Below are 11,882 nucleotides of genomic sequence, written 5' to 3'. Positions count from 1 at the left end.
TAACAGCAGGGGTGTAAAACATTTAGGTCGCCATAGGTTGGGAAATTTAAAAGTTGGTCAGAAAGTCAAGCGGTTCAGGGTCAGTGTGTGGAAATTAGTCAACACAAAGCAAGGCAGTGGAAGGATTTTTCGGCAAGAATGCCATCAACTAACCACCGTTTTAAACTGACGAAATTTTCTTTGATTGAGCAGGGGGAGAAAAGTTAGTTGTTGAAGAGGAATTCTCCAGGAGGGAAAAACAAGCACTAATCAGGATAAATGCAAGTTGTCAGGAGTCCGCCTGGAGAACAGAGATGTACTTTTCAAGTTTGATGTCAGGAGTCCGCCTGGAGAACAGAGACATACAGTTTAAATTTCAAAAGTCAGGAGTCCGCCTGGAGAACAGAGACATACTTTTCAAGTTTGATATCAAGAGTCCGCCTGGAGAATAGAGACGTACTTTTCAAGTTTTACGTCAGGAGTCCGCCTGAAGAACGGAGACATACAGCTTAAATTTTAAAAGTCAGGAGTCCGCCTGGAGAATAGAGACATTCAATTTCAAATTTAGCAATCAGGAGTCCGCCTGGAGAACAGAGACGTACTTTTCAAGTTTGACGTCAGGAGTCCGCCTGAAGAACGGAGACATACAGCTTAAATTTTAAAAGTCAGGAGTCCGCCTGGAGAACAGAGACATACTTTTCAAGTTTGGTGTAAGGAGTCCGCCTGAAGAACAGAGACACATAGTTTAAATTTTAAAAGTCAGAAGTCTGCCTGGAGAATAGAGATATTACATTTCAGGAGTTGAAGTTGGGAGCCCGCCCATAGAACAGAGGCATACATTTCAGTCTTTTCATTTCAAGCATTGAAGTTGGGAGCCCGCCCAGATAACAGAGGCATATATTTCAGTCTTTACATTCCAAGCGTTGAAGTTGGGAGCCCGCCCAGATAGCAGAGGCATACATTCAGTCTTTTTATTTCAAGTGTTGAAGTTGGGAGCCCGCCCATAGAACAGAGGAATACATTTCAGTCTTTATATTTCAAGCGTTGAAGTTGGGAGCCCACCCAGATAACAGAGGCATACATTTCAGTCTTTTCATTTCAAGTGTTGAAGTTGGGAGCCCGCCCATATAACAGAGGAACACATTCAGCATTAATTTTCAAGTTGGGAGCCCGCCCATAAAACAGAGGCATACATTTCAAGTGTTGAAGTTGGGAGCCCGCCCATAAAACAGAGGCATACATTTTTCAAGTGTTGAAGTTGGGAGCCCGCCCATAGAACAGAGGAATACATTTCAGTCTATACATTTCAAGTGTTGAAGTTGGGAACCCGCCCATAAAACAGAGGCATACATTTTTCAAGTGTTGAAGTTGGGAGCCCGTCCATAGAACAGAGGCATACATTTCAGTCTTTTCATTTCAAGTGTTGAAGTTGGGAGCCCGCCCACATAACAGAAGAATACATTTCAAGATCAAATCAGAGGACAATAAAACAGAGGGTTACAACAGGAATCCCCAGCAGGAAACAATAAAAATCCCCAGCATCAGGAAGCAGAAGGTTGCAACAAAAGGTTCCAGCACAAACTCAAGTGCATGTGTCAAAAGGTAGAAAAACATCGGAAGAAAAGCACCGTAAGAAAATGCAAGCAGGCAAGAAAGCAAGGCAACTAGAACCAATTGCAGTCTAGCCTAGTTTCTTGTTTTCTTTTAAGCACGGTGTAACAAGGAGATCGGTAAGCAGTGGTAATAGCATGCAACAACAGTAACATTGCAGTCCCACGGTAGTCCCAGCTACCAAAACTTCCCGAACTACATTGACCTGATTCCTGTTTAGCCCAGGATATGTAGGAAACCTTTGAAAGCAAAGGTTCGGTTAAATCTTTTTCAAAAAATGCTTCATACGGAGTACTCGGATGGGCAAAAATCGCTCGCTTTATCTTTGCACGAAAACCCTTTGTGTCTTCGGGCAAAGAGGGGCAGCTGTAAGCACGTGATTTTTGCCCTATATGAGAATTACTCCCAAAAAATGCAAAATAAAATGATTTTCCTTGGTGTGCAATTTTGATATTTTTGGATAATTATTTGTATTTGTCTGTGTTTGCTTATTTGTTAAATTAATAAAAAATATAAAAATATGTCGCATTTTGCATGTAGGATTTAATTCTACAATTGTTAGTAATTAAATTAGTTTTACAAAAATTAAAAATTACAAAATAGGCATCTTTTGCATTTTTAGCATTTAATGTCCAAATGAACAATTTTATGCTTAATTATTACTTAATTATGCGTTAATTGTTATTGGGAGTTAATTTGCGCTTTTATAACTTAATTTAGTTCTTAATAATAATTTAAGTATTTTTATAATTTTAGTTTTAGAAAAATAAAAGAAGAAAAGAGAACAAAAATACAAAGAGAAATCGGATTGGGCCACTTCTTCAAATTTCAACCTCAGGCCCAAATAATTGCTCAATCTTCCCCATGACCCAGTCCACTTCAGACCGGGTCGACCCGGTCCACCCCATTAACCCATTAACCCAACACCCCTCTTCACAAAACAAAACAAAAAATAGAAAAAACAAAAAAAAAAACCTAAAAAAGACCAAAGTTCATCCGCCCCCACCCTTTTGGTTTTCTTCTTCCCAAAGACTCAAGAACACCTCCCATGGCTTCTTCTCCAAATCTTCAGAACTTTAGGCTCATCCATGGCTGCCCTTAGCACCACCATCCACGTCGACCTCCCCGTCTGCTTTGCCGCTGCTTCGCCGGAAAACCCTCGGCCAAAATGGAAGGAAAACCCATCGCCATGGATGCCATGTTTTGTGTGATGCTACTACTTCATCTCCTTCACTGCCCCAGCTGCATCGTCATCACCCCCCCTCGTCGGAACTCGAGCAGCCGCTGCTGCATTGTCCAAACTCAGTCACGTCCAAACAACCCCGTCGCCATCTTCTCCACGCTGTTGCGTCGACTGCTCGCGCTGCTGCGTCAACTGTTGCTGCCTCATCGAACAACCATGGCTAGTCTCCATCGCTGCTTCTTCTGCCTTCATTTGGTTCGCCACAACCAAACACAGCTATTTCTACGCTGCTACTATCCAGTTCCTCCGTCGTCACTGTAGTAGTTGCTACGTCCATCGCCTCCTTCATCTTCTTCTCGTCGCCTTCAGTCCCAAAACAAGATTCAACCATTTCATTTGGTCGAGTTTCAGTCGAGGTCGTCGAGCGTAGTTTTGAGTTCGTCAAGTTTGCAAGGAAGGTGAGTTCGTCGTTGAGTCCGGACAGATTTATTCCCATTCGAGGTTTGTCGAAACAGTCCATACAATCGAATTCGTCGTTGTTCATCTCCGGTTAGTAGATTTTGAGTTTTATTTTGTCCGTATTTTGTTTTGATATTTTCGAATCTAAAATCGGCAAATGTTTGTTTTGTTCATGTAAAATCGGTAGATATTTGATTTTTGGTTTTGTTCATGTTCATGTGTTTTTGTTGAATTAATTTTCAGATTTCAAATGGGAGTTAATTAGTTATTTTCATGTTTATTTCATGTTTGTATTATTGTTTAAGTGAATATTTGTTAGTTTAATGTTTGTTAGATTCAAATTGAAATTTAATTGATTATTTCTTCAATTTGTTTCATGTGTTTATGTATTTTTAGAAATTGTTAATATTGTTAAGTTCAAGCTTAAGTTCATAATTGTTTCTTCGTCGATCTTGTTATTTGTCTAAAAGAATTTAGTTGTGTTAAGGGAAATATATTGATTTAATCGTTTGAATCCATCATGTTTGTTGTTTAAAATATTTTCATTCATGTTCATACTTTGTTTGGTTGATCTTGAATCCGAAATTTGTATAGTTTGATTTCTTGTTTATCACTTATGATTATTTCTTGAATTTGTCTCATAATCTTGTTTAAGTTTAATATAGGAATTGTTTGTTGTGATGTTGTTAGAGTTGATTTTAAGTTCAATATTATTGAATTTGGAAATCTAAATATACTTGTTTGATTGTTGTTGTTGAATCTGAAAATAGGATTGTTTGTTGCTAAAAAATATTGTTCAATCAAATTTTAGTTGTTCTTTGTTGTTCAATTTGTGTTCATGTGATTTGTTGTTGAAATATTGAAGAAATCATGTTCATGTGATTTGTTGTTTAAATTTGTGTAGAAATTGGTCATATTGGCTATATTTTGGTTGAGTGTGATTAATTGATTTGTTATAGCTGATGGGGTAGTTTGGTAATTTGCAGTACGTTCAGGGGTAGTTTGGTAATTTCAGTAAGGTCGGAGGGGTAGTTTAGGAATTGTACATTTTGTAATTGTTTATATGAAGCATGGGGGACAAAATGTAATGGGGTGGGTTGTGATATAGTTGTTTAATATAAAGGGGGGACAAGACAAAATTTAGTGGGGAGGAATCTTGTATTTATTTATGTTAGGCATGGGGGACAAAAAATAATGGGGTGGTGTGATATATTTATTTAATGTAATGGGGATAAGTGGGAAGATAATGGGTTTGGTAGAGAAAATGGATTGATTTTAATTGATTAAAGGGTTGAGATTATATATAGGAAGTCTTGAACACAAGACAGGGGATACGAGAGAATACAAAAGAAAAAGAACGAATCTGAACAGAAAGAAAATAAGAGAGAAAAAAAAGAGGGCTGAACATTTAAGAGAGAGAAAATTCCGAAAAAAAATATTTAAACTTTCAGAAAAAAAAAACTAAAAAAAAACTTTTGCTTTCTTTCATTGTTTGAAATCAGAATTAATTGTTTTTCATCAAAGCTTGAAGCTTTTGTTTTGAGTTAATACTCCACCGGTTTGCAAACTCTGTTCCTGGGTTGTTACTGCTCTTGGACTTTTGTTGTTGTGCTGTATTGTTATTACTGCGTGGCTGACTTTCTTCTTCTTATATTGGTAATACCAGGTACACAACTGTAATTTTGGCATTTTGTAAGCTGAAATGAAGAACGGAATGTTAAATTTTTAATTTAGTTTTAATTTTTTTTGTATTGTATTTAGATTATTCATGTATTATTATTCTGTCAATCACTGTCATTTGGCATAATTAGACATGTTATAGCGATATATTAAATAACGCCTTAACCGGATTATTAGGAAATATATTCAAGACGGATTACTAATTAAAACTGTTTAATAATCAAAATAGAAGAAATAACGTAAAAATGACGTTATTGAATTAGTTTGGCAAAAATTGATTAATTCCTTATTCATAAAGTTTTTTTTTGTCAACATTAAGTTAATCGGAATCATGTAGTTAATTTCAGTTAAAACATGAATTAGTTTGCGAATCAAGTATTAGGACATGATGTGAATTAAAACAAAGTTAGTTAAGTTTAAATTGTTTAACTTTTAGAAATATGGTTTAGTAATCAAGTTTTTTTTTTAATTTTCAGTATTTGTAAATAATTAATTTCAATAAGCTTAAGTCATACTAACAATATGTTTTAATCCAAACTATGGGATAATTAGTTTTTTTTTACTTTTTGGGCAATTCCATGTTGTTCGTAATTATCATTTTAGTAATATTACTTTCCATTAATATTTGTTTTGAATTAGTAATTAATATGTTATTTTTAAGTATGTAGAGATTGACTTCATAATTATGGACAAACTTAGTAATAATAAAGATGTAGTCATTAAAGGGTATTCATAAAATAAGGGAGGATCTCGCTAACAAATAAACAAATATAAATAATACAAAAAATTGCAGTCCTTCAATCTTATTTATTTATTTATTTTTTTATATAAGAAAATACCTAGATTTCAAGATGGGCGATTTAGTAAAATTCACGGTCTTACCTAATAATATCATAACGCGTAGTATTTTGGCGCATATTTAATAAGGTTATTTTCTTGAATACGGGTGTACATTTATGTAACCCAAATCACGATCTTGACGAAGTCAAAATGCGTCAACAAATCACGCGTGCACTGGTTGTGGCGTGGCTCGAGATGCGTTTTCACGACGTTGCAATTTTGTATAAAATAAATAATGATAAAAGCGGTTTTTAAAAGTTAAATTTGCACATAAGTTTATAATACGTATTATATCAGATAGTCAAGCCAAATATAACAGTTGAGCGACCGTGCTAGAACCACGGAACTCGGGAATGCCTAACACCTTCTCCCGGGTTAACAGAATTCCTTATCCGGATTTCTGGTTCGCGGACTGTAATACAGAGTCATTATTTTCCTCGATTCGGGATTAAACCGGTGACTTGAGACACCCTAAATCTCCCAAGTGGCGACTCTGAAATAAATAAACAAATCCCGTTTCGATTTTCCTTTAATTGGAAAAAAACTCCTTGTACCCTCGCGGGGCGGAAAAAGGAGGTGTGACACTAGATATGGCAACATCGAGGGCATAGTAGCGAGTGCATCGGCTAACTCATTGTGAAAATGAGGAATGTACCTGAACTAGACTGACTTGAACCACTAGCTAAGATCTTCCACATGTTGCATGTATGGAATAAGCTTGACATCCCGAGTTTCCCCTTCTCCCTGAGCTTGTCGGATAATCAGATCTGAATCTCCCATGATTATCAATTCTTCCACATCTTGGTCGATTGTCATATTCATACCTATAATGCAGGCTTCATACTCGGCAGTGTAGTTTGTGCATAAAAACCGAAGCCGGGCTATGGCTATATAGTGTTGACTAGTGGGTGAGATCAAAATTGCCCCAATCCCGACACCTTTTTGTGTTCACAGCTCCATCAAAGAACATTTTCCAAGCATTGGTGTCTTCTGATATTACCTCAATTGAATTTACTTCCTCGTCTGGGAAGTAAGTACTCAAAGGCTGATATTCATCATCAACAGGGTTTTCAACCAGGTGATCTACTAAATCTTGGGCTTTCATTGCCATGCGGGTGACATAGACTATGTCAAATTCAGTGAGCAGGATCTGCCATTTTGCTAACCTTCCTGTGGGCATCGGTTTTTGGAATATGTATTTCAAAGGGTCCAGCTTGGTGATGAGATAAGTAGTGTAGGCCAATAGGTAATGCCTAAGCTTTTGAGCGACCCAAGTTAGGGCACGACAAGTCCTTTCCAACAAAGTGTATTTGGCTTCGTAACTAGTGAACTTCTTGCTCAAATAGTATATTTCCTACTCCTTCTTCTCGGTCACATCATGTTGCCGGAGGACACATCCGAAGGAATTCTCTAAGATTGTCAAATACAAAAACAAAGGCCTCCCAGGTTCGGGTGGGACCAAGACTGGCGGATTCAACAGATATTCTTTGATTTTGTCGAAGGCTTCTTGACACTCATCTGTCCATTTAATCGTCGTATCTTTCTTCAACAACTTAAATATGGGTTTGCATGTGGAAGTCAACTGAGCAATGAACCGGCTGATGTAATTTAACCTTCCCAACAGGCTCATAACCTCTTTCTTGGTTCTTGGAGGAGGTAGATCATGAATAGACTTTATCTTTGTTGGATCTAACTCGATGCCCCTCCGACTGACTATAAATCCCAAGAGTTTCCCAGACGGAACTCCAAATGCGCATTTAGCTGGATTTAACTTCAAGTCATACTTACGCAGACGTTCAAAGAACTTTCTCAGATCCCGAACATGGTCGTCATGCGTTCTGGATTTGATGATCACATCTTCCACATATACCTCAATTTCTTGGTGCATCATGTCATGAAAGATGGCAGTCATAGACCTCATATAAGTTGCCCTGGCGTTCTTCAAATCAAAAGGCATGGCCCTGTAACAATAAGTGCCCTAGGGTGTGGTGAAGGCTATCTTTTCTGCATCTTCTTCATCCATCAAGACCTAATAGTACCCAGCATAACAATCCACGAAAGGCTGTATCTCATGTTTGGCACAATTGTCAATAAGGATGTGGATGTTTGAAAAAGGGAAGTTGTCTTTGGGACTTGCTTTGTTCAGATCCCGATAGTCAACACACACTCAGGTCTTCCCATCTTTCTTTAGCACGGAAACCACATTAGCCAGCCATGTGGAGTATCGGACCACTTGGATCACCCCCGCCTTCAACTGTTTGGTGACCTCTTCTTTGATCTTGTCACTGATATCAGTTTTGAACTTCCTCTATTTTTGCTGGACAGGGGGATAATCAGGGTAAGTCAGCAATTTGTGTACCACTAAATCAACACTTAGTCCTGGCATATCATCATAGGACCAAGCAAACACATCTTTGAATTTGAACAAAAGTTGGATCATTGCATCCTTGGTTCTTTCATCCGTGTGAATGCTTATCATGGTTTCTTGGACCTCTTCTGAACTACCCAAATTAACCGGCTCGGTTTCATTTAAGTTCAGCTTAGGTTTATTCTCAAATTGTTCCAATTCTCGGTTTATTTCCCTAAAAGCCTCTTCTTCATCAGATTCCGATTCATGATTCATTATTTCACAGTTAGACAGCGTGCTATGATCTAGGCATGAAGTCCGCAAGCATGTCATGTTATTTAAGTCTGCATTATTAGAACTGAAAGGAAGAAATAAGAAAAGTAAAAAAATCAGAAAGAATAAAGAAAGAAATTCATAGACGATGAAATATTGATTTCATTTCATTAAATTTTGAAGATAGAAGGGTTTACTTTGGAATTTTAAAGACAATAAACTAAAAGAAACATTCGAGTTACACCCTGGAATAACTCGGAATGCAGAAAAAGTGGCAAGACAGGACTACCGGGATTCCCGCCTAACTGGGAAAGGAGTAGCCTTCCAATTTTGCAGCTTGGCATTGGGCCCCATAAATTGTACCTCAGCAGTGCTCGAGCCTTCACCCGGCTGGACCATATAGGCTTCATATAACATTTTCCTCATGGTTCAACATATGTCCTCAATTTCCTCGGCCGTTAAGGCCTCATCTTCTTTTTCTTCGGTGTACTTGGGGTTGACGAATGTTTTGTAGAGATGCAGGACCGACTAAGGTAACACCTAACCATTGCTCTTTCGTTTATTTTCCCATGTCACATCAGTTTCTGTGGTGTGAAAACCCATATCGAAGAACTTCTCGTTGGCGGCTAAAGTGATATGTTCTGTGATACCTTGCAATGATACCCCGAGTCCCTTCCCAGGCTTATAACCATGCTTGATCATTTCAATAGCGACCATGATCGACGCATTTGATAGAAAGGGCTGAGGACATGGGCTTCCTTCCTCACATTGATCTGCGACCACAACCTCAAAAGCCCAATAAATTATATTCTCGCTCCTTCTCTAGCTTCGAGGCATGGGACTGATGGGTCCCAGTAAATTGATTGCTTGTCTTCTCCATGAACCACAATTTCCTGATCTTCATGTTCAAACTTCACCATTTGATGGAGGGTAGAAGGTACGGCCCCCGCAGCATGGATCCAAGGCCTTCCTAAAAGAAAATTATAGGAGGTATCCATGTCCAAGACCTGAAACGTCACTTCAAAATCCACAGGACCGATAGTCAAGATCAAATTAATTTCCCCTATTGTGTCCCTCTTGATGCCATCGAAAGCACACACACAAACATTATTAGGCCCGATCCTCTCAGTCCCAATTTTTATTCTTTGCAAAGTTGAGAGAGGGCATATGTCAACCCCTGATCTGCCATCCACCATTACTCTTTTTACATAGTACCCTTCACACTTAACTATCAGATAAAGAGCTTTGTTGTGGACAGCCCCTTACGGGGGCAAGTCATTCTTGCTAAATGAAATCTGGTTGACTGCGAAGAATCTTTCTGCCATCCTTTCTAGTTGCTCCACAGTGGTTTCAATTGGAACATAGGCTTCATTGAGGGTCTTTATCAGCACTTTCTAATTCTCATTCGAGCTTATTAGTAGAGACAAGAGCGAGACCTGAGCGGGACACTTTTGGAGTTGGTCAATTACCTCGTAGTTCGCAGTTTTCATTTTTCAAAAGAATTCCTCTACTTCTTCGGCACTAATTGGCTTTTTGAGAGGGAAGCAATTCTGCTTGGCATTGCTCACTTCTTCCAGATTGAGGTACTTCCTTGTTGGGTTGGTTTCATTTACTTCCCCTACGATTTCTTTCCCCTTGTACGTCACAATTGCTCTATTGTAGTTCTAGGGGACTGCAGTGAGGTCTTTCATAGGCCTTTGTGGTGCGCAGCTAATGATCATGGGCTTGTTTAACTTGGGTGGAATTACTGGTCCTCGCGCCACATAAGTCCCTTTGGGTATATACATCTTGGGTCCCTTGTTCAGCTCGAACCTCTTAGGAGGACTCAACGCCAATTGTTCTTTCCTGTGAGCTCGGGGAACATAAAGAATGGCGTCTTTAGGGGGTACTTCCTCTGTTTTGGTTTCCACAGTATTTTCTTCACTTTGAGGAGCAGATTTACTCTTCGTCTCCCCCTTATCTTGCTTTGCGGTAGCCTTTGGCTTCCTTTCCACATCGGCGATGGTAATGATGGCTTTTAGAGCTGGATCAAACTTTTTATCTTCACAAATCATCCCAATAACTAGCCCATTATTATGAGATGGCAATGGGTTGTTGGTCACATTGGGGATCTCTTCATCTTTCAACACTACCCTCTTTTGCTCTATTAAGTTTTCAATCGCCCTTTTGAGAGTCCAACAGTCTTCAGTGTCATGCCCTTCCGCTGCTGAATGGTAAGCACATCGAGTACCGTGTCGGTAGGAGAGCGACTCTGGGTTTTTCCTGGTTTGGGGTACGGGTTGCAACAAACTCATCTAGACCAGTTTAGGGAAAAGGCTAGAGTATGATTCACCAATAGACATGAAGTTTGTTTTTCTAGGTGGTTCCCGAGCACGGGCATTATATGGAAAATTATTTTGAGGGGGACGATGATTATATAGAGCTTGGTGAGGAAGGTTATTTCTAAGAAGTGGAGCTCGATTTTGGTTAAACTATTGTTGTGGCCGAGCATATGGCTGGGCGTTCATTACTGCATACGGCTGAGGAGCCATAGCATAGGCCATATCCTGATGAGGATAATAATGTTGTGGGGTGCTTAGAAGGAAGTAGCCTCTGGGTGGACGGGGGTTTCTCAGACTTGAAGCCGCCATCGCCACATCTTCTTTCTTCTTTTTGTTTGCTACGCCTCCTCACCCGCTTTGGATTGCTTGGGACATAGCTCTTATAGAAGATTGGCTCAATATACGACCTGTTTTCAGACCATTTTCGACCATCTCCCCAATTTTGATAACCTCAGCAAACGGCTTTCCCATTGCAGACATCATATTCTGAAAGTAGTCCGCTTCTTGGGCTTGTAGAAAAACACTGAACATCACGGTATCATCCATCGGGGGCTTCACCCTGACCGCTTGTTCGCGCCACTTAACAGCATATTCTCAGAAACTTTCCAAAGAATTCTTTTTGAGATTAGAGAGGGAATTTCTATCTGGAGCTATGTCTATGTTGTACTAGAATTGTCTGATGAAATCTCGAGCTAGATCATCCCATATATGCCAGCGAGACATGTCTTGATCCATGTACCACTCAGATGCAATGCCAACTAGACTCTCTCCGAAATAAGCCATTAGGAGCTCTTCTTTTCCGCATGCCCCTCTTAATTGATTGCAATACCTCTTGAGGTGGGCTATGGGGTCCCCGTGCCCGTCATACTTTTCAAACTTGGGGGTCTTGAAACTGAGGGGCAAATGCACATGCGGGAACATACATAGATCAGCGTAGGATATGCTCTTTTGGTCGCTCAAGCCTTGTATATTCTTGAGGCTCTATTCCATGCTCCTTATTTTTCGAGTGATTTACTCTTGCTCGGGGTTCTTTGTAGCCTTCTCTTGTCCCGCATTAAACTTGTACCGTGGTTGTTAAGGGTAAGAATTGGTGGTGAAATGGGTAGGGTCTGGTGGAAAAGATGGTACTTGGAAAGTGAAGGATGATGGATCAAAGCTTGGCCTGGAAAAAGCTGGTTGTGACGTAGCC

The 11,882-nt window shown here is 39.4% G+C and overlaps 1 protein-coding gene across 1 annotated transcript; it reads right to left on the bottom strand.

Moving 5' to 3' along the window:
- Nucleotides 1-9,175: 9,175 nt before the first annotated feature.
- LOC138868793 (uncharacterized) lies at nucleotides 9,176-9,568 on the bottom strand. The gene has a single exon (XM_070146364.1). It carries the CDS (start codon nucleotides 9,566-9,568, stop codon nucleotides 9,176-9,178), a length of 393 nt encoding a protein of 130 aa, XP_070002465.1.
- Between the last annotated feature and the right edge of the window lie 2,314 nt (nucleotides 9,569-11,882).

The sequence above is a fragment of the Nicotiana sylvestris genome, chromosome 5, assembly GCF_000393655.2.
Source record: "Nicotiana sylvestris chromosome 5, ASM39365v2, whole genome shotgun sequence".
Taxonomy (NCBI): Eukaryota; Viridiplantae; Streptophyta; class Magnoliopsida; order Solanales; family Solanaceae; genus Nicotiana; species Nicotiana sylvestris.
Note: the sequence above shows the minus strand (reverse complement) of the source record. Positions and strands in the feature narration are given on the sequence as shown.

Coding starts and splice junctions, on each gene's coding strand:
- LOC138868793 (XM_070146364.1), bottom strand. CDS start 9,568: ATGGTGGATGGCAGATCAGGGGTTGACATATGCCCTCTCTCAACTTTG.